General features: G+C 30.7%; 1 protein-coding gene across 1 annotated transcript in view; it reads left to right on the forward strand.

The window, feature by feature from the left end:
- Positions 1 to 23,610, forward strand: part of LOC134681422 (nucleoporin 88-like) — a 30,320-nt gene extending 6,710 nt beyond the window's left edge. Inside the window, exons 7-15 of the mRNA XM_063541044.1 lie at positions 10,260 to 10,364; positions 11,001 to 11,073; positions 12,592 to 12,696; positions 13,418 to 13,561; positions 14,705 to 14,827; positions 18,683 to 18,829; positions 19,567 to 19,693; positions 20,255 to 20,373; positions 23,288 to 23,610. Coding sequence (XP_063397114.1) covers positions 10,260 to 10,364; positions 11,001 to 11,073; positions 12,592 to 12,696; positions 13,418 to 13,561; positions 14,705 to 14,827; positions 18,683 to 18,829; positions 19,567 to 19,693; positions 20,255 to 20,373; positions 23,288 to 23,351 — 1,007 coding nt within the window. The 3' untranslated portion in view covers positions 23,352 to 23,610. The remainder of the gene's footprint in view (positions 1 to 10,259; positions 10,365 to 11,000; positions 11,074 to 12,591; positions 12,697 to 13,417; positions 13,562 to 14,704; positions 14,828 to 18,682; positions 18,830 to 19,566; positions 19,694 to 20,254; positions 20,374 to 23,287) is intronic.
- The last annotated feature ends 316 nt before the right edge of the window (positions 23,611 to 23,926 follow it).

Here is a 23,926-nt window from a genome sequence, read left to right on the forward strand (position 1 = left end):
GAAATGAAAAATTACGGAGTCAAATGACATCGATAGTGCAGATCAGCAAAGAAGAAAGATGTACGTCCATAGTCCACTTACAACATAATGAATGCTTATTTATTCTAATAAAAGTTATTTGTCTACTGTCATACATTTTATTTCATTGTGTATTCTTTCAATAAAGTTTATAAACACATTTTGTTTTAGTTTATTTATGTACCGACTTTTCCTTTACCTGAGATACGATAATAAAATTGTTTTAAAAATAAATTTGTTTCTATGACCCGGATGTACAAATTAAATTGTTACGCTTTGTTTAAAACAAACTGTTTAACAATACTACACAGTTTATAATCATTGTAAACAATAATTGTGTAATGAACTGCCTTTGATATTCAGTATTTACCAATTACACAGTGATGTGACACTGTTACTTTAACACCGCTAGTTTCGTTTATGCAAAGCAGTTAACAGGTGATAGGGCCATGCACGGGTTATTTGCTGGACACGAGTGTTGAAAGTGAGAAAATATAATAATCAGAAGTTAATTTTCTTTTAGAAAAATATTAAAAAGGAAAGATTGATGTATAAAATTCTTCAACCATATATAAATGCCCTGTAATATTTAACATAAATCTAGATCACCCAAGCTGAATTACGAAATTACACATTAGATAATGATCGATAATTAGCAGGCGTTAATGTTTTAAAAATTCACCCAAAATATAATCTATGAACAATGTTTAAAATCCAATCAATAATTAACACCTTTTGAGATAGAAGATCATAGAATGGTTGTGTTTTTACAACAATCAGCTGATTGACATTTTTATGATCTCGAGGCTTAAAATAGAATATGGGAAACTTTACCTGTGTACACATCGAGGCCTTTTCTATAATCATATAAACACGAAAGATACTGTTTTAAAACTTTATTTGAATAACACACAAGTTAATGTGAAATAATAATGAAAATTATGATGCATTCAAGAAAAATATACTTACCAAATTGCCGTTTCCGGTCAAAAATCTCGTCAGTTTTAACTGAGCATATCTAGCTGGCGATTATTTTCTATGCAATAAACCGAAATGCCACTTGTAAGGCTATGCATATAACCGGACAATTTAACATTAGGTGAAGGGGAAATGGTTTTGTGCAGGAGAAAAGTATGCAATTAACCGAATTATGCTATTAAGCGGTATGCAATTAAGTGGAATCGACTGTATTAGCTATTTGATATATGTGATGTGTAACATTACGGTCGGGTACCAGCCAATCTACGTGTGTATGTGTACATGATTTCCCGCCAAAATGACCGATTTACAGCTAAAAAAATAGTCCATAAACGTTCCGTATAATGATATGCGAATTCATCATAAATCGTAACTTTTTTTATCTTTGTATAATTAATATAACAAAATGGATTCCACAAAATTGAAAATAGCATTATTTTACGAGGATTTCTCATATTTTTCTCACTTTCGGGCGCAGTAATACGTATGTTTTGAAGAAGCTCGAAGAATTTGACAAAGTGAATTGAGAAGGAAACGGATAGATATACGTCCTTGCTATCAGGTAAAACAATTTAAATGTACAGAACAAAGACATTTACTTCACACAAATAGTACAGGCTTAAGCTTTTTATTGTCTTACACGACTGTAGTCAAAGTGTTTAAACGACGGCGGTGAGCTACAAGGTACGGGTCATACTGGGTCAAGTCTAAATATGTAAACATATCCACGTGCTATTAGGTAGAAAGCATCGTAATGCAATATCTACAATTTTTCCTCCTTTATACATCGTTTAACCAGATATATTTCTCTTTCAAATACACTTAAACACGGATTGTATGTACGTATCTTTTCTAGTGTTTTCTTGTCCTTATTAAAGTTCATTTGTTGATGTTTAAATATTTTTGAACGACTGAACACAGGAGTAAATGAATGCAACAATTATATATACTGAAGACTTGGGCTGTACAATGATAGTGTACGTATATCATACTGATTATTATTCTAGCAGTAATTATGTTAATTTAGGATGTAATGACAGGAATTCATGAGTTATGCCTCAGGCTTTCTGAAAAAATATCAATGACAATGTAAACAGGATCAAAACATTGACACGAATGATGCTCTCTTCCATGTTATAGTTATTTAGGTATGTGTGTTGCACAAGTTTCAAAAAAACTTAAGTTATAAAACTTTTTTTCAGGGCACAAACCCACTTTAAAGAGACTTGTCTACTGCCATACCCATCCTATTTTCATGCACCATTTGCAAGCAAGAGACTAAATGGTTTGCAAAATTAAAAATCAGGACGGTGTCCAATTAAAACAAAAGAACTAAACTGGATGAATATTGTAGGAGAAATCTAGAGGAAAGTTTTGATTTGTGAAATTGGTTTTCCTGAAAAGTCATTCATCCTAGCCTGCAGAAAGGAACTATAACTGTCCACCGCCAACTGACGAGCTTATGTTGAGCTTCACATATGGAATTACTCAAATACCATCAATGTCTATGTTTTCAGCACAGATTTCACAAGTTATGACAAAGCTGTGCTTTTTTTATACCTGTTAAAGAGTTATTATTTTTTTATCAATAAATATATATTGTGTCATTTAAGAACTTGTATTTTGCCAAAAGATGCATACTAGTGAATGAAAGTGGTGCAGTTCATTTTGCTTTGGTATATAGAATTGAATTACAATTGTTCATGTTATTGGAATGCTTATAAAAATAAGGAGATGTGGTACAATGTATATGATATTTAGTAGTTCAAGCAAAAGTGAATAAGAAATAGGTATTAGCAGTTACAGGTACTACTGTACAATCTCAAACAATGAGAAAAACTCATACCGTAAAGAGAATTTCATATTTACAAGTAAGTTTTGTTTTTGCGTTGAATAGTTTTCTTCTATTGTTTTAATTGCAAATATGGGAAGTGGTTAAAATGCTAATGAGACAACTGTTATGGCCACAGAGCCTTAATTGAAAACTTCTTTTTCATTCATACCGGTAGATTTTGCCTGGAGTTAGAAACATATCTGCCAACTTTTCAAAATGCACATGGGGGTTTTACGTGAAAGATGGTCCATATAGTCATACAAAACCTTCAAGGGGGCCTTCAAATGGAAGCAGGACAAGTTGCCCCATTGGCTAATCGCCCCACTTTTTAAAAAACCGCCACAAACTTATTTATCAAATCGCCCCACATGTACATGTGAAATTGGTTAAATCATGTTTGATATTCCTCCTGCCAACTCGCCCTACTTATAAAAAAACGGTAATATTTAGATTACTATATATACAATTAAAAATAAAAACTCGCACCACTTTAATGAAAACTAATCTTCACAGAATACAAACAAACCAAAAATTAATTTAATTACTATTATTGATATATACTGAAATTATAATATAAAAAAAAACTGATTGTTGAAGAATAACTGTAAGCTTTGAAGCTTATTTATTTGCATAACAATTGAAAAGAAACCAGTTAAATGTATCAAAATGCAATATAAGGAATTTAACTTATATTCAATGGAATAACATCTTTTTCCATAAGTGGGGCGAGTTGGCATTACTAAATTCATCCTGGTTAATAATATATTTATCTAGATTTCACCCATTTCCATTAGGTGGGACCAGTTGGCAGGAGTAATATTAACGGGATTTAACACAGTTCACAAGTAGGGCGATTTGGAAATCCAGGTTTGGGGCAGTTTTTTTGTCGAGCCTGCGACTTTTGTCGCAGAAAGCTCGACATAGGGATAGTGATACGGCGGCGACGATGTTAGCTCAGTTCTTAAAAGCTTTATATTTTAGAAGGTGGGAGACCTGGATGCTTCATACTTTGTATATGGTTGCCTCATGTTACGAAGATTCCGTCAGTCACATGTCCAATGTCCTTGACCTCATTTTCATGGTTCAGTTACTACTTGAAAAAAAAGTTAAAATTTTTTGTAATGTTAAATTCTCTCTTAGTCTTATTATAAGTAATAGGATAACTATATATCCAGGTTTGGGGCAGTTTTTTTGTGTGTACCTTGCAAGGTCCTCTTGCCCATCAGACAGTTTTCACTTGACCTCGACCTCATTTCATGGATCAGCGAACAAGGTTAAGTTTTGGTGGTCAAGTCCATATCTGAGATACTATAAGCAATAGGTCTAGTATATTCTGTGTATGGAACCACTGTAAGGTGTACATGTCCAACTGGCAGGCGTCATCTGACCTTGACCTCATTTTCATGGTTTAGTGGTTATAGTTAAGTTTTGTGTTTTGGTCTGTTTTTCTTATACTGTTTGCAATAGGTCTTCTATATTTTGTGTATGGAATGGTTGTAAGGTGTACAGGTCTACCTGGCAGGTGTCATATGACCTTGACCTCATTTTCATGGTTTAGTGGTCAAAGTTAAGTTTTTGAGTTTTGGCCTTTTTATCTAATACTACATTTTTGTATATGCAATAGGTCAACTATATTTGGTGTATGGAAATATTTCATGATCTACATGTCAGTTGCACAGGTTTTATTTGAACTTGATCTCATTTTTTACGGTTCATTGCTCAGTGTTAAGCTTTTGTGTTTTGGTCTGTTTTTCTTAAACTATAAGCAATAAGTCAATTTTATTTGTTGTATGGAAGAATTGTAAGCTGTACATGGCTACCTGGCATGGTTTATCTGACCTTGACCTCATTTTCATGGTTCAAAGGTCAATGTTTAGTTTTCTTGGTTTATGTCAAGATTATGTGACAGTTGTAATAACGCTTAATTATTAGGACTATCAACATAATATCAATGATTAGTAAAGAAGGCGAGACATTTCAGTGTGTGCACCCTTGTTTTTAAAGTTGGGCGATTTGTCAATGGATTCCCTTCAAATATATTCTAATGTGGTTTTTGGCTTCTTCGTGCATTAACAAGCTCATAGCCTTTGTATACGTTGAATTAATTGTTTTCTTTAAAATAGTCGACAAAATTGCTCTTATGAAATTTCCATTTGGGAGCCTCAAGCTCGATGGGGGAAATACTCTGCAAATACTGACAGTTGACAGGTATGGTCATCAAAAAAGTTGACATGTTACTATGTACATTAACCATTATGTTACTTGATGTCCTTGCTATACACACAGTACAGAGACTAGTCAATCTTTGTGAACTATTTTTTATGGGAGTCATAGAATATGTGTATACAATCAATAATTAAAAATAGTCTATTTATATTGAAAAGGAAAAGTTCTTATATGTCTAAAGAAGAGGGACGAAAGACACCAAAGGGACAGTCAAACTCGTAAATTTAAAGCAAACTGACAAGGCCATGGCTAAAAATGCATTTCATGGGAGGCACAGAAAATATACTGTAAACAGTAGACTAGATATAGGTGAACTAGGTACAAAAGAACTCTAAATCTTAAATTCTACAAACCACCTCTGTTCTATGGAAGATAATGATATAACTGGACTAGAAATACACACAACCTGTAATTAACTGCCTTTACAGCGCTTTCGCGCTTTGATTTAAATTTAATTCAAATGCTCAAATTTTGAAGATTTCAGTATTTTAGCATGACTTATAAATGATGCTAGTATCCAATACATGTGCACTGTTTTGTCAAAAAACAGCACATATTTATGTAACAGAAGTATCCTACTTTCCAGTAATAGCTAAATATTTACATTTTATCAATTTTGTAAAATCGCTATATATTGGGGCCAAAAAAGTCTTACTGGATATACTCCTTTGCCTTCAACAAATCAATATTTTATAGGAATCATGTTTCTCAATCGTTTTCTCATTCTACTATCTCTTTTAATTTTACTTTTGGTTTTTCATTTTCCCCTTTCGTATGGTGCCAGTATTTAAAACCATAATAATTTTATACACAAAAATACATCAATTTTCACTGAACTAAAACACAGTTTTGTTTAGGGGCAAGCTGAAGCTGCAACAGTGTGCAGGATTTCTCCCTGTGCTGAAGACCCATTGGTGTCTTTGGACTGTTTTCTGCTCTTTGGTCTTGCTGTTGTCTCTTTGACACATTCTCCATTTCCATTTTTAGTTGTATTCAGTCTCATTAATCAATTATTGTATTCATTCCACAACAGATTATTGTAAATCCCTATGTTGATGCTACAGACTTGTTTTATGATTTTCTCATTTCTAATTTTTTTTTTTTAAATAATTTCAAAAGGTGCACAAGGTTCAAATTTTATCTATAATAGTTTTGGTTCAACATTATTAATTATATGAAACAAAGAAAGAGGATAGGTAAAAATTTATTGTGATTATAAAAAAATTTCATCAATCTCTGTATATATTTCAATTACCTGTTAGGTGCGCTGACCCCCGTGTAAAACGTTAACTAATTTTAGATTTGATTAATTGTATATACATAACCCCCAATTTATTGCTTACAAAACTATTTCCTTTTGAAAAATACAATTAATCTTCAGGCATGACTAAATTTGGACAGAAAATTTTTGTTTGAATTAATGATTTTTACTTGTCCATTTTTCCGTGGACAAAAGATTATGATTAGTATTCATATCGCATATGTCATATTTATTGACATGACACGCTGCCAGTCATGTGGTATATACGCTTGATTTATTGTGGTCACCGTACAGTTATTTTATTGTAAGTGATATATATATATTTTTTGTCTTGATCGTAAATTATTAATTGAATATGTAATTTAATAACAAGTAAACAAAGTTACGAAACATTATTTAGACGTTGTAATTTTTAAGAAGGATGTAGAAGTATCTGAAAGTTTCTGTCATTTTCATGAAAAAAGAAAATATAAAAAATTAATCTTCTACTGGAATAATTTTAAGATTTTAGGTCAAATAGAATAATATTTGTTTATCCTATTACATCTATGAAAAAAATAAGGTAGTTAGGTAGGGATTTTTTTATTGTACATTTTTTTTCACATTGAGTCTATGGGAGACACATTCTTACTTTTTAAAATAGTGCTTATTGAAGAATGACCAACAAAATTTTTTAGGTAGGCTATTTCTAAGCCTAATATATAGGGTAGGTAAGGAAATAGAGATCACACATTTTTTATTTGGCCTAATTAAAGGCAGATCATTGCCCTTGGGAGCTGTTAATCATTTGGAAGTTTTCCATTGACTGGCTATAAATTTCATGATAGATGGAGTTACCTCTCTTGAATAATTCATTCCAAGATAATTTTTAATGAATGTAAAAGGTCAAAAAATGTTTTATGACTTGTTATTTAACATAATCACCTTAAGTAGGGCTGATTGCTTTTTATGTGTTGATCTATCTGTTTGTATGTATTTTGTTATGACCTCTGTCTGATTTTTTTTCTGGTTAAAATGAAAAAATGTTATGTTGTCAGGTTGAAAATGTGCCTACCCCATCAAAAACATCTGCTCCTGCTATTGTTGGTAGAAAGCACACAATACAAAATTTGTCTATGGGAATTTCATAAAGGTTATTTGGGTGATAGAAAATACAATTTTTTGTCTCTTTGACAAATCAGATGCTGAGGTATGGGAGATAACTCTTACAAACAGATAAGCAACACCATTGTGGTTTTTATAAAATTTCAAGAAATGGTTGCCTTTTACAGATTTCACAAAGAAGTCAAAATCAACTTTTTAAACCTTCTGACCTAGATTCAGTAAAATTATATTTTCCAGACTTTATAAATGTCCTATAAACTTCTGAAATTATTAGTTATATGATCATTGTTCAGTAATATTTTATTCTGACCAGTGTATTTTGTATTTTGAACGAAACGGTCTCAATGACACATTTTTCTATTAAAACTCTTTCCAGAACCCTATCACGTAATTCACCCTCCCCCTTTTTGTGTATACTTTAAAAGTATTTTAATTATATAAAAACGTTCACCTTGTCCTGATTTATAACGAGTTATTAATGATGTTATGATTCTAATGACAAAAGATGTTTTATTGTCACTTCTACATACATCTGGTAAGACAAAAGCTTGATGGCAAGGCGTAGATATAACCTGTCAGCACAAGTGTAAAACCTGTCAAAATGAAATCTCCTTTTCTTTAGAAAACAGTTGTTTAGACCGTTTTTTAACATTCTAAACACGTGTACTAGGGTTGTTTTAGAAGTGTTATATTAAATTTATTGTCAGTATTTAACATTGTGGTAATTTGTGAAACTTATTAATTGATTTAAACTCTTAATTTAATCATTTGTGTGACATTAAAGCATGTCGAGGAAGACCTCAAATTCAGGTGTTGTTTACTTGCTAGTTGTCATGGTTATTTTGTAAGTGATTATTTTCACAAATATTTAACCGGGTTGAACTTAAATATCTAAAATGTATAAGGAATAAGGAACCCTCTTGCAAGATTTTGAGTGAAAATGTCTGGTACAACTGCAATAGTCCCTGCAAAAATGATGGCAATAGCAGATTTTCAGATTTTCTTTGAAATAAGCAAAATTTTCTGATGTTTATTTTCAGCACATTCATGAATCTGCTTTCTCAAGAAAAGTTTCCTTGCTTTTCATTCATCCATGAACACTGTTTATTTGACAAATTTATTTTAAAATTAAAGTAAACTGGTATAAAAGTGAAAAATTCTGGTTAGCTGCAGTGCAGAGGAAAGGTGAAAGTTAAAAGATGCCAATGTGTTAGATTGATTTACAAACATTGGATTGCAGTATAATGTAAGCCAAAAGACCATTTATACCTTCTAAACTTAGATAAACAAAATATTATCTTAAAATCAACATGGATTTTAACTTGCTAATCATTGTAGCAAAGGAGTTCTACTTTTTGACAAGGGACATAACCTAGTCCTGATTATAATTTTAGAGTAAATTTCATGATCCTGGAAATGGCTATAATAGCCCTTATCTTACCCCTAAAATTAAAAAAGAAATGAAATTCTTTATAATATTGAAATGTATGTAACAATGTTGTTTCTTTAACAAATGAATAAGATGAAATAAAATGGACTTTAGTGCAGAAAGGTGAGGTTTGCATGTAAGACTTTATAAAGATATTGACTGAAGTTTTTGCAAATTAACTTCCATATTTATCCCCATAATGCAATGATTGTTCATTTTAAGAAAGTTTTCCTGTTGAAGATAAGTGGTCGTCTCTGGGGCTTCCTCCTTGCCAATAAATCTGAAAGACGCCATAAATACTAAATCAATCATACTATCCCTTATTAAAAATTGTTCTCTATTAAATATCAATGTCCTATAACTATTTGCAAATAGGCAAAAAATCATATGTGTTTTGGCTTACCCTACCTAGATATAGGAAGATGTGGTGTGAGTGCCAATGAGACAACTCTCCATCCAAATAACAATTTTTAAAAAGTAAACCATTATAGGTCAAAGTACGGCTCTTTTTACCTAATTTTAAGTGGCTTTCCTTACTCTTTTAATGCCATTTTGTAACAAGCACTGTAAAAGTCAGACTGATTTTTTAGTAGTTACCAGCTAAACAAATGTAAAATTAAATGAAATTGCCTACACAGCTACTTTTGCATAGGTACTATTTCTGAACCAAAAATCTGTAGTACTTTTGATATTCAGTACTATTATGTTACTTAAGAATTGTTGTAATATTTAGATACCTGTATTTTACAGTACTTGATTTGTACTTGAAATTTAAATGCTACAGGTTTTTGGTTGCACAGTTACATTTTCAATATTTTGAAAGTTTGTCTAGTTCAAATATCTTAAAAGTTATGATGTTCCACCATGGAATTCTGTTATCATTTTTGGTATTATTTTTATATCAATAGTTTAAGTTGTAGAACAAATACCAGAAAATACAAGTACAATGTACCTGAAGTATTCTAAAGTGAAGAAATATTACTAGATATTAAAAGTAAATTTCCAGTATTACAGATTTTCAGTACAGAAATAGTACCTATGCAAAAGAAGCTGTGTACCTACCTTGCCTATTTTTTCAGCGCATTAGCGGAAACACAATTATTACTTTTTGGGCCTTAGAAAAATAAAAGTATCTTTTTCTTCAATTTAAAGTTTTGCCACGTGTATCCTATTTCTATTAATCTAAATACCATATCATTAGTATTCCAGTAGAAAAAGGAACTATCAAATATAAGTATAGCTATAACTTATCTTCAAAGTCATATAGAAAGGTCATTTGATAGTTTGATTGAAAATTGAAAAATAGCCTTTCATTATTATAATGTTTACTTGAAAGGTGTACTTATTAAAATTCAATAATTTTAACCACGAAATTGATGATAAATGAGAAAATTACGTTTGTTTTTCAGATGCCTTGGCTCCTGACAGATATCATTGTTTACATGCTGCTGGGGTCCACACTGTCGCTCTTCCATGGATAGAGGAATACTATCAACAATATTTCCTGTCAGAAGGTATCAAAGGGTCAAATGCATAAGAATTCATTTCAAGAAAAAAACAATTTATCGTTTATTAATCTTGTTTACAGTTCGTTGCAAAACGAACAGGATATGAAATTTATGTTTCATCTAATTGTATCATTTCTACAAGAATGTATGAATGATAGAAAAGAAAGGATATTTGGTGTGCGTGCATGATCAGCATATGCCCAGCAAAAAACACAAAAACTAAAGGAAAGCATAGATTCAGATTTTCCCATGCAGTAACAAATTTTGCATTTAAGTCTGGGACTGAATTTTGCATCTTTTTTCACAATTCTCTTGAATATCTTGGGTAAAATATTGTATTACACATTACATACTATTCAGTAACAGTTTGGTCACATTGACCTACATTTCACAATTCTCCATTTTTAGATACCTTTTAAGTTCATCATATGGTATCTATTCTTTTATATATTTTACTGTTCTGCACAAAACCATTGATATATGTCGATTTTTTTAATACTTCTAATTTTAACATGTCAGATAATATTTACATTTTACAAGAAGACATTCTTTCATGGCCATAGTACACAGTATTGTCTGACCTTGACTGCATATGTGCTCTGTTTTAATGAGATTGTATATATGATATATATTTCATTGTAGAGGATGCTGATGTGCCTGAGAATTTAGAATGTACAGTGGAACATCTAGTGTGTACAAAGCCTCTCCCATCTAGGTTTGTTAATGATCAATGATGTCATCAAATTTTCTACTTAGTTTTGTGTAAAACATATTTTAACTAAAAAAATACCATATGTGAACATTTCACTGCTCATTATATTAAAAAAATTGCATATGGTCACATGTGAAACTTTGGTCTTTGTTAAAATAAAAACTTCAAGAAAAGTTGAAAAAAATCATTATCATAAAACTTGTTGCATACTGTAAATTCAGAAATTAATGCAATGTTTTTATTATTGCGGAAAATGCGAATTAGTGGAAAACGCAATAATTTAAACTCGCATTTTGAAATGTTTTGTATAAACTGAACAGGATTTTTCTCAAAAACGTAAAAATAAAAATCATATTAAAGTCTAAAATGACAAAATCGCGATAAAAAATGCACGCAATAATTTCTGAATTTACAGTAGTTAGTTACATGGGATTTAGTCCAGTCAAACTAAGTTTGAACCTCAAACAAATTGCAACAGAAAAGGTTTTAAGTTCTTATCTATAGCATTAAGCCCCAGATATACACAGAAAAAAGTCCAATAAAATCTAACTTCACGAAAACTTAAAATCAGCATTTTTCATTACTTATGGAAATTTACATTGGAAAGGGAGAAAACTCTGCAAAAAATAGTCTTTTTTTGTCAGTTTTTGGTTGATTTTCAGTTAAAATTCATGAAACGTATGATACTTTGATGGGGTTATAAGTTTGTATTTGACTATATTAAATAATTATTCTGCTCATGAAATGTACAAAATCAAAGTGTTATGGGTATTTTTAATTTTTGTTACACATTTTTCCTTAAAAAAATTGCAAATTTATGTCATTGTGACCATTTTGAAAAAATAATGCGAAAATTTGTTTTTTTTAATATTTGAAAATTATATTTGTTCAGCATCTACCGTGTATAAGGAAACTTTAAACCCGTAAAAGAAGAATGTATGCTTAATATGTTTATTAGATTTGGGATTCTTTACCTTGACATGCTGAAAAATCTAATAAATAGTCAACTAATAAGTTATGAAATCTAGGTTATAGCTCGATAAAAGATATGAAAACACCTTTGGAGTTGTTCGTTATACAATCAAGACGACTAACATATTAAGAATCAAAACATTATAATTTTGTATCAAACTTTATTAATATTTCTGCCTTTTTTGCAAAATTATCTACCATTGCAATGTAAATCTCCATAGGAATTTTAAAATCGTGATTTTTAAGTTTTCCTCAAGTTTCCTTAAAAATCTTCTGTAGAAATAACTTCAAGGTACGGGTCAATTTTATGCTAGATTGACTAGACTAACTAGTTACAAAATATGGACAGCCACTCAACATCAAAAATAAACAAAAGACCTCAAATGGTCAATATACCTCTCTCAAACCGGATATTTGTAGATGATAATATAAATACTAAAACAAGATCATTATTTTTCTATGTTTTACCATGGATATCTTACCATAAAAAACTCGCTCATGAATTGAATATTTTGACACTTATAGTATTACTTTTTTTCTCAATTGCAGTCCCCCAGCACCAGTAATAGGACTAGCAGTTGTAAAGGAGTGGCAGAAAGGATCAGCCCTGTTAACATTGACCAGCGATATAGAATTTATCTCACTACCACTAAGGTAAGCTCCCAAAATGTAGATTTTTGTATCAGTTTCTATGTCGTAGTGGTATGACTTCTCTAACAAGTGTCTTCTGTTTGATAGTACAGGAGGTATAAAACAAACAGTAACATCTTATTCAATTGGGAAGATAGATATGAGGCTTCAAATATAAAAAAATTGACATCCTTTGCATGTTAAAAAGTAAAAACACAAAAATACCGAACTCCGAGGAAAATTCAAAAAGAAAAATCATAAATCAAAAGGCAAAAGGCAAAATCAAAAGTCCAAACACATCAAACAAATGGATAACAACTGTCATATTCCTGACTTGGTACAGGCATTTTCTAATGTAGAAAATTACTCCTGTAACATCTCATGTGTGTTACAAATAAAAATGTATTCTATCAAAAATATCGGTATTTTTTAGTGGCAGTTTAAAATTATGAAATACAAGTACAAGTAATTAATTTGTTCAATTCCTTCTTTTGTGATAACAACATAGACACTTAAAATGTTATCTCCATATGACTTCTTTCAATAACTGCAAATTCAGAATTTTTTTCCACAATTTTTATTATTACAAAAATTCCATTTAGGAAGATTTTGCAAAAGACATACTGACATTTTAAAATTTTTACAGTAGTATTTCTATGCCCATTTTCCTGTTATTCAAAAATTGCGAAAAATAAATGCATGCAACACACTTAATTTTTACAGTTACTTATATATATATTTACAGGTCCAGAATGGTAACCTATACCACATCTAGTTTGCAGACACCAACAGGGACAATTAGATCTCCATTACGTAAATTACCCAGGGAGCCATTTGATCAATATATAGCCAAGGTGTTGCAAAAAAACTTCACTAATCCCTTGTTAAAGTAAGTTTTCACAACATTTTTGTCACCTTTCATAAATTAATTAGTATAAATTGAAAAGATGTGGTACAACTCTTCACCAGAGACCAATTGATGTAGAAGTTAGTAATTCTAGTTAACTATACAGCTCTTCAACAATGAGCTGTATCTGCAACAATGAGCAAAAAACAATACTGCATATCATGCTTTAAACGACCTTGAGATGACAAATATAAAACAATTCAAATGAGAAAACTGCCTGATTTATGTACACAAGAAACGAAAAATGAATATGATGAACAACAACAAAGGTCAACCTCTGAATAACAGGCTCCTGACTTTGAGACAAGCACACACATAAAGCAGTAGTGTGGGTGCAATATCTTCCCCTAACCTGGGACAGTGTTGTAACAGCATAACACAAAAACAAGCTAGACAATCATTTAAAGACCTTAACTCATCAAAGCAAAAACAACTAACACATTACAAAGGACAGAATACAGATCTTCAGCGCTCACAGTTACTGACAGCTAGTTCAAAGCCAATTACTACTTAAAAAAACAGATCACATATCTAAGACTAAAATATCAATCAGTACACATCCAATATCCAATGGATTTAGTGTAAAAACTTCATAAACAGTCAGAGAAAAACATGACCTTGTACAATGCTGTAATATAGTTTTCAACAGATTGTAGAACAGTTATCCTACAAGAAATAATTTTGTAATATTAATAAATTTATTAAGGAATGACATCAAAAGTTCAATGAAGGATAAAAAACTTAATTCATATTGTTTTTTCACTTACCCCCCTCTTAACTTAATTTGGGAAAAATTGATTGACCAATAAGGATATATATGTAAAATGGATGTCAATTAAAACAAAACTTGCAGCAATTTGACCCCATCCCCAATCACCCCCGTCCCCAAACTATTTGAATTAAGTTTTTTATCCTTCATTGATTTTTTGATGTCGTCCCTTAGTACACATGAGCTTCAAATTTTAAATATTGAAAAATAGGAAATCATGTTCTTGCTTTATGTTTGGGTCCTGTAAAAAGTAATTGAATGGTCACATCTATAACTACAATTTACCTGAGAAAAAAATAATTACAATTTATATTGTCCATTTATTGAAATAACATTTTAATAACATATATTTTAAGGTCGGGTAAAAAGACTGAGATGACCCAACAAGAATGTTACCAGTTGTTGGGTCGAACAACACAAGTGTTTAGAGAAGAGTATCTTCAGAAACAAGATCTGGCTCAACAAGCTATACAGAAAAGGTAAGGTCCTAAATCTTGACCCTGAAGAAAAACAGGTGTTCAAAGGGGAATAATTTTATTATATCTATTTTTCTCATCTCACCAAAGATGAAGTTTAATTCTGTGATGATATCAACCACCGTATTAGATATTATATCTCAAATGAATTAGAACACACAAGTATAAAAATAATAAAATTGATTTACAAAACATTTGAATTTTCAAAGAATAATTCCAGAGCTGATTGGATTCAACTTGAAATTTTGATATTTTGTTTCTCAAAAATGAAAGAACAAAATTTTTTAAAATGAATATTAACTTGTAAAAAATTTGAATTTTCAAAAAATAATTCCAGTGTTGAATCGATTGACCTTTAAATGATGAACGTCATATAAAAGTTTATCATAAGAAGTAATTCTAGTTCCCATGAAATATCTTGACCAATCGGCTATAGGAATGCAGTGTTAACGACAGATTAAACACCTTATCAATATTATTGGCTGACAATATTGGATATAAACGGTCACTAACTGTCAATTAATCAATCATAAACTGACCATTATGGCCGGATTGCACCTACTATTGTAACAAAAATAGGACAGTGTCCACGTCTGTGGCCAGAAGACTCTTTACAATAACATTAATGTCTATTTGTTATTATTTGGAAATTGTTTATTTACAATGTTGCTTATCTAATATATATAAACAAACAAATCTCAATTTTATATCTTTTTATCAGACACTTCCGAATTGTTTGTACAAAAAATATATATAATATATTCTATAGAATTGCATAGAGGATCATAGAGTGTAAATGTTCCAAAAAAATACAGCTTACAGAATTTTCCAAAGATAGAGCTTTTATTAAAAAAAAAATTAAAAAATCAGCAAATCCTGTAAATTCAGAAATTATTGTAAGTTTTTATATAGGCGAAAACTGCAACAGATTTATAATAGCTTTTTTCTTTTTTTTTCTTTTTACTTTAATCACTGTAATTTAAACTTGCATTTCGAAAGTTTTATATGACTTTAACAGGAAATTTTTCAACATTGCAAAAAAATAAAATTGCATATTAGTCTAAAATGACAAAATCACAATAATAAATGCACACAATTATTTCTGAATTTACAGCTAATATGTATAAAGATAAAGAGATGTTGTTTGATTGTCAATGAGAAAACTATCCAACTGAGTTCCTTTGAAGCAGATTTATGCGACAATAGGTCAATGTACAACCCCTTAACAATGAGCAAAAACATACTATTATAAATCAGCCGTAAAAAGTACTGACGTGACAAAATGTGAAACAATTCAAACAAAGAAAACCTATGATTGTTCAGGGTCAAAGGTCATGAAGGTTGAAAGAGAATGAAAATAGGAATGATTTAATTTTTACTTCTGACTAATAGGACTTTTAAAAAAATTGAATGCTAATTAAAAGAAAATATGTTAATAGTGTTTAAGAATTTCTCGCCTCTTTTGACACATAGATTATGATGATGTTCATCATTATATTTTATTATGCAATAATGTGAACCGGATTTAACTAGTCTCCTCCTCCTAGAGATCTCATATTGTTTTATGAGGGTGAAGAACAACATGGCAATCATTCCAATAAATGACCAAAGTTTGATTGACAGGGTTTAGGGGAGGAGTCATGTTTACTTTGACATGTGATATTTTATTAATGTTCTTCATTGATTTGGAATAAATTTATTAATCAATGACCAAAATTTGATTGACAGGTGTTGGGGGAGGAGTCATGTATAATTGACATGTCATATTCTATACATGTACTTTATTGATTTGGACATTTGTGTAATTGATTAATAGGGTTAAGGGAGGGGCCATATATAAGTGACATGTTATATTCTGTACATGTATTTAATTGATTTGGACGGCTGTTTAATTGATTCATAGGGTTATTAAGTATTATTTATGCATGGAATGTATGTGTAGTTTGATTTGTGTTTTACATGGACGGTTTGAAAAGTTATAAGATATTTTAGGCTCACTATGACATGTTGTGTGGTCATGCAATAGCATGCTTCTCTAGAAATACATGTAAGAGTTCTTTTATTTAGCAGTGTTGCCAGTTCGAGAACTTAAGTTAAACAAACAAGTGTGTGTGTATTTGGAAAAGTAGAATTGTCATGTACATGTTTAGAAATTTATTAACATTTTTTTATAGATCTTTTGATAGAGGTGTTTGTTGCGTTTATTCAATTTTCCAATACTCAATCATTGGAACTTCTTGTGCAATCTATTAAATTTATATTCTGGCTTCATATTTTGGAAATAATAAACCTGAATTATGATTTCTTGTTTGTTTGTGTACAGTGTCAGATGTTTTATTACAATAAATAAAGATAGTGAATTAACTTCAAACAACTACACAGCAGATACAACTAATAAAATTGTAAATGAGGCACCTTCCTATTTCAATTCCAAAATTTCCCAACAAAATATGATTATATCTGCATTTTCAAAACATTCTTTTATTACAAATACATGTCCCAATTGATATTGTTTTCATCAACTGTTGCTGTTCTAGCTAGCTAAAACATTTGCAATTACAGGATTGATAGATATTGTTGGTAAAGCGTCAAGTGGCAAGTTTAACATGCATATTCAGGACAAAACAATTCAACAATTAATACGATCGGAATTGTGATAAGGTTTGGGTTGACAGGGATGAATTTGGCCAATTAGGGACTCAAAAAATGTTGTTGAAGTCTTCTTTTCAAAATGTGCAGGGAGTGTGACATAAAATTGAGAAAGGAAATGGTGAATATGTCAAAGCGACAACCACCCGACCATAGATCAGACAACAGCCGAAGGCAACCAATGGGTCTTCAATGTAGCGAGAATTCCCGCACCCGTAGGTGTCCTTCAGCTGGCCACTAAAATATGCATAATAGTACAGTGATAATGGACGTCATACTAAACTCTGAATTATACACAAGAAACTAAAATTTAAAATCATACAAGACTAACAAAGGCCAGAGGCTCCTGACTTGGGACAGGCGCAAAATTGCGGCAGGGTTAAACATGTTTATGAGATCTCAACCCTCCCCCTATACCTCAAGCCAATGTAGAAAAGTAAAAGAATAACAATACGCACATTAAAATTCAGTTCAAGAGAAGTCTGAGTCCGATGTCAAAAGATGTAACAAAAGAAAATAAATAAAATGACAATAATACATAAATAACAACAGACTACTAGCAGCTGTTAACTGACATGCCAGCTCCAGACCTCAATTAAACTGATTGAAAGATTATGTCTTCATCATATGAATATCAGGTACAATCCCTCCCGTTAGGGGTTTAGTATCATACTATCATAAAATATATGAGAAGAACATAACCCGTGTCATGCCAACAACTGTTTTTTTAGAAATAAATGTGTTTAGTTCCGATGCAAAGACCCTATCAGTGAATCAATGTTAAAGCCAAAATATGCAATCTTTAATGACCTGACAACAGTATCGTAACTATATCCCCTTTTAATAAGTCTATTTAAAGGTTTTGTTAGTTTCTGAGGAGAATACTGACATTTTTGTGCTTTTTAAAGAATATTTCCATAAAATTTTGGATGTGAAATACCTGAACGTATAAGATGTCTGCATGTTGAGTTATATTTACGAATTATTTCCTTATACCGGTGATAAAATTTAGTAAATGTTTTGACCAGTTTGTGATATCAAAAACCCTGGTGTAATAATTTTTCAGTAATACATAAATTTCTCTCGCTAAAATCCAATACGTTGTTACATATTTACAGGACAAAAATAATTAATACCAGGCAATATTTTGATATATATATGCACTTTTCTTAAATTTAGATTCGAATGCTTGTTTTTTTTCTATTGTAGAGTAAGGATTTTAACAAACCTGAAAGAGACCCAGTCCAATGATTTGGATTACCTTTCTCAGTTAAAGGCAGATATGCATGACCGAGCAGGAGAACTAGGTGTCAAGTGTGATGAGTGTCAAGATAAAAATGATGAAATTCTGAAAAGGTAAGAGAGAAATTGCAAAAAAAAAAATTACCTCCTAAATTCGAATAAAATACCATATCACTAAATTTTATATACTCAAGCATAATTTTGTTGTCAACTGTTTTAAAAAAGTACACCACTGTCATATGCTATACTTATTACTTATTACTAAGGTAAATTCAGAAATTAAGATGCTTTTATTATTGCAAAAAATTGTAACAGGATAGGTTTCATGAAAATTCCAAACACACATGTCTGTATTCCGGGCTCAAAATTCACTACGTCAGTTCTATATGCAAATAGCTTTCTTCTACAAAATCTGCATAATACTTGTTTCTGGTTTAGTTTTATTATATCAGTGGTCAAGATTATGGTCTCAAAAAGTTTCATTCTATTTTTTAATCTCTATCTAAAAGCAGGGATGCTAACAAAAAATTTCAATTTATTAAATTGATAAATTACTGATAACATCAATCAATTACATAATGTATCTCCTAAATTTAAAAATGAAACCTGGGTTTGTCCTGTAATAATGGAATCTCTTGAAAGAATATTAATATTGTCCACTGCCTTCACATTTAAAACTTGGAGTAGCATACATTACCCAAACAATCAGTGAGGATACAAAAAGATATCAGTCATTGGTATCTGAAGTTCTTTGAGAAATAAATAGGATATAAAACTGTTACACTACTAAATTTATATGGTAAGGTAAAAATTAATAAAACAGATGTACATTGAAAATTTTCTTTTAACAGAATAGAAAGTATAATGAGAAAGTTACAAGCCAGACTTCCAGTTCTGTCTGAGGCTGAGAGAACCATGAAGAGAGAATTAGAAACAATGCATGATAAACTAGAAAGTTATAAAACAAATTTACAACAGGTATGGGGTGCATTAACTTAACAGTAGGTATGATATGGTTTACATATAAAGTTAACAGAGGTGTATGAGAAACAGGCCATTGTTGGTAAATTTTAAAGCATTAAGGGGAGTTAAGCATGCAAAGTAGTTATCAGGAAAGTAAATGCAAAACTTTCTGATTGGTTTATCATTTTAAGGAAATGTTAAATTAAATTTTCTTGGAAAAGCCTTTTGTGAGCATGCTCTTTGGATAAAATGGATTAAAATTTATAAATGTTTCATGTCCAATATTAATCATTTTGAAAACATGTGAATATAATTAAAAAAAAGGAAATATGTTTTGTGCTACACAGAACTGCTTTCTCAAGGGGTAAATGTTCACTGGAGTTTTTTATTGGCAGATGCTAAGACACTGATGAGAATTTGAGTCAAATGGGTGTACATGAATTTGACAGCTAGTGCCCCTTTAAAGAACGAATTTTAAGCCAAAAGAAATCTTCAATTTCAACAGAAGTAATTAAGTTAATGAATGAAGACTTAATCACAAAAAATATGTTTCATCCTACTCTTGTTTTCTTTCAGCTTGAAATAAAACAGAAATATCAGAAGAGACAGATTGATAACCAGAAAAATAATTCTGTGTCCAGTCCTGTGTTAAAAGATACCCAGCTCAAACAGATTAAAGACACCATGAGAAAAGAGTAGGTGTTATTTATAGAAATCTGTTTAGTCAGCGTAAATAACCCTGATATTTTGATACATGTATGAGTCTTTAAAACATAGTTTGTACAGAAACTCATCATAGATACCAGGATTAAAATTTTATTTAAACACCAGAGGCGAGTTTGGTCTTCAAAAGACTCATAAGTGGCGCTCTAATAAAAAAATGTTTAAAAGGCCAAATAAAGTACGAAGTTGAAGAGCATAGGATACAATTTTTTGTGTTAGTTCAAAGAGCCAATGAGAGCTTATGTCCTCATTTTGGGTCTGTTGTCTGTTGATTAACTTTATACTTTATATTGTCTTCTAAATGGAAACCACTTTTTTCAATTTGAATAAAAATGTTTAAAAAACTGTATAAGGTTCTTTTTAACACAATCAAGCTGGGATTATTGAATGTATTGCTATAAATCATGTATCTGATGTTAGGTTATCAAGCTCTTAGATGTAACCAATAGTCAATAATCAGTTTTAGAAAATAAAGTTAATCAAAAATAAATGTCATAGTCAAAGTTAAGTAATTTGAACATGTTTAAGGTTAAGGTTTAAGTTCTGAGTACTAACACTGGTGTAAGAATTATGTAAGGTTGAGGGTTACTAAAATACACTATATGGAATAGGTACTGTAAAGTAAAGGAACATAATTTAGTTATATGGAAATATTTTAGCTGTCAGTGAAAGCACAGACATTCAATTGTGTTTGATTCATGACAGGAATTTCAAAAACGTTACAATTGAAATAATTGTCCAAAAAAAATATATGTGAAAGGTGACTTTAAAGGACACCATACATTTGATTTTGGAACACTGTAGGAACTGGAACTAAATGAATATCTATAAATTATTCTGGTTAAATATTTGCTTTTTATACGACCGCAAATTTTGAAAAAAATTTCGTCGTATATTGCTATCACGTTGGCGTCGTCGTCGTCCGAATACTTTTAGTTTTCGCACTCTAACTTTAGTAAAAGTGAATAGAAATCTATGAAATTTTAACACAAGGTTTATGACCATAAAAGGAAGGCTGGTATTGATTTTGGGAGTTTTGGTCCCAACATTTTAGGAATTAGGGTCCAAAAAGGGCCCAAATAAGCATTTTCTTGGTTTTCGCACTATAACTTTAGTTTAAGTTAATAGAAATCTATGAAATTTTGACACAAGGTTTATGACCACAAAAGAAAGGTTGGGATTGATTTTGGGAGTTTTGGTTTCAACAGCTTAGGAATTAGGGGCCAAAAAAGGGCCCAAATAAGCATTATTCTTGGTTTTCTCACAATAACTTTAGTTAAAGTAAATAGAAATCAATGAAATTTAAACACAATGTTTATGACCACAAAAGGAAGGTTGGTACAGATTTTGGGAGTTTCGGTCCCAACAGTTTAGGAATTAGGGGCCAAAAAGGGACCCAAACAAGCATTTTTCTTGGTTTTCACACCATAGCGTTAGTATAAGTAAATAGAAATCTATGAAATTTAAACACAAGGTTTATGACTATAAAAGGAAGGTTGGTATTGATTTTTGGAGTTTTGGTCCCAACAGTTAAGGAAAAAGGGGCCCAAAGGGTCCAAAATTAAACTTTGTTTGATTTCATCAAAATTGAATAATTGGGGTTCTTTAATATGCCGAATCTAACTGTGTATGTAGATTCTTAATTTTTGGTCCCGTTTTCAAATTGGTCTATATTAAGGTCCAAAGGGTCCAAAATTAAACTTAGTTTGATTTTAACAAAAATTGAAACCTTGGGGTTCTTTGATATGCTGAATCTAAAAATGTACTTAGATTTTTGATAATTGGCCCAGTTTTCAAGTTGGCCCAAATCGAGGTCCAAAATTAAACATTGTTTGATTTCATCAAAAATTGAATAATTGGGGTTCTTTGATATGCCAAATCTAACTGTGTATGTAGATTCTTAATTTTTGGTCCAGTTTTAAAATTGGTCTAAATAAAAGTGCAAAGGGTCCAAAATTAAACTAAGTTTGATTTTAACAAAAATTAAATTCTTGGGCCTCTTTGATATGCTGAATCTAAACATGTACTTAGATTTTTGATTATGGGCCCAGTTTTCAAGTTGGTCCAAATCAGGATCTAAAATTATTATATTAAGTATTGTGCAATAGCAAGTCTTTTCAATTGCACAGTATTGTGCAATGGCAAGAAATATCTAATTTCACAATATTGTGAAATAGCAAATTTTTTTTTAATTAAGAGTTATCTTTCTTTGTCCAGTATAGTAAGCAAGAAATATCTGCAAGAATTTTTTTTAATTGGAGTTATCTTTCTTTGTCCAGAATCAACTTAAATCTTTGTTATATACAATATACAATGTATATTCACTTTTTACTACCAACTGATAAATTTAAATAATCTTTACCATTCAGTGATAACAAGCAGTTTTTTTACATCTTAATATTTTATGATGTATTTAAATGAGTAGTATTTGTTGCAAACTCCATTAGAATATTTTAATTGAAATTAGTTTTGGAATAAGGGAAAGGGGGATGTGAATAAAAAATTGGGTTCAATTTTTCTCATTTGAAATTTCAAAAATAAAAAGAAAATTTATTCAAACATTTTTTTGAGAGGATTAATATTCAACAGCATAGTGAATTGCTCTAAGAGAAAACAAAAATTTTAAGTTCATTTGAATACATTCATTCTGTGTCAGAAACCTATGCTGTGTCAACTATTTAATCACAATTCAAATTTAGAGCGGAATCCAGCTTGAATGTTGTGTCCATACTTGCCCCAACCGTTCAGGGTTCAACCTCTGCGGTCGTATAAAGCTACGCCCTGCGGAGCATCTGGTTGTGCAATGAAATTTGAACAAACGTTATCTTAGTCTGTGTTTTGAAGAATACTTAGATTTACAACTGTATGTTTATTTATTTATTTCAGGGGAGACGAATTGAATGAATTGATGAGGAGAGTCAATCAGATGAAAATGGAGTCAGGAGTTTGACCTGATGAGTAGTGTTATAGAATGCTTTACTGTGATAATTCTCCTGACGTATGGAGAACTGAGACACTGGTGTAGAATAACTTATTTCATCGTAATCATCTCATTATGGAAGTTCTGTGACTGTCTTTGATATTGTTGTGATTTATGACTATTGTATAGTGACTGAAGGTTCAAACATTGATAATTTATGTTATATGAAAAATGACAATTAAAATATTTGTTGTAGTTTTGTAATAAAAAAAGATGTTTGTGCTTATAATTTGATATTTTATTTTATACTTCAATTGTACAACTACTTATTACTGCTCTTGTCCTCAAAGAGAAGTGATATATTGTTTAGCTCTGTTTGTTAGCATGTCTGTTCATGACAATTCATATCATTTTACTTAAGGATTAAGAATCAGACCATCTTGAAATTTAATAGTAGACTTCATATTAGCAATTTTCACATCCATCCCTGTTCAACTTCATGTTAAGTGAATACTATTGAAATTAGTTTCACATTAATCTCAATAGCTACTTATCATATCCTAAAATTTGGTAATTTGTAAGCTAGCTTTTCTTTGTAATGCATA

The sequence above is a fragment of the Mytilus trossulus genome, chromosome 8 (genome assembly GCF_036588685.1).
Source record: "Mytilus trossulus isolate FHL-02 chromosome 8, PNRI_Mtr1.1.1.hap1, whole genome shotgun sequence".
Lineage (NCBI taxonomy): Eukaryota > Metazoa > Mollusca > Bivalvia > Mytilida > Mytilidae > Mytilus > Mytilus trossulus.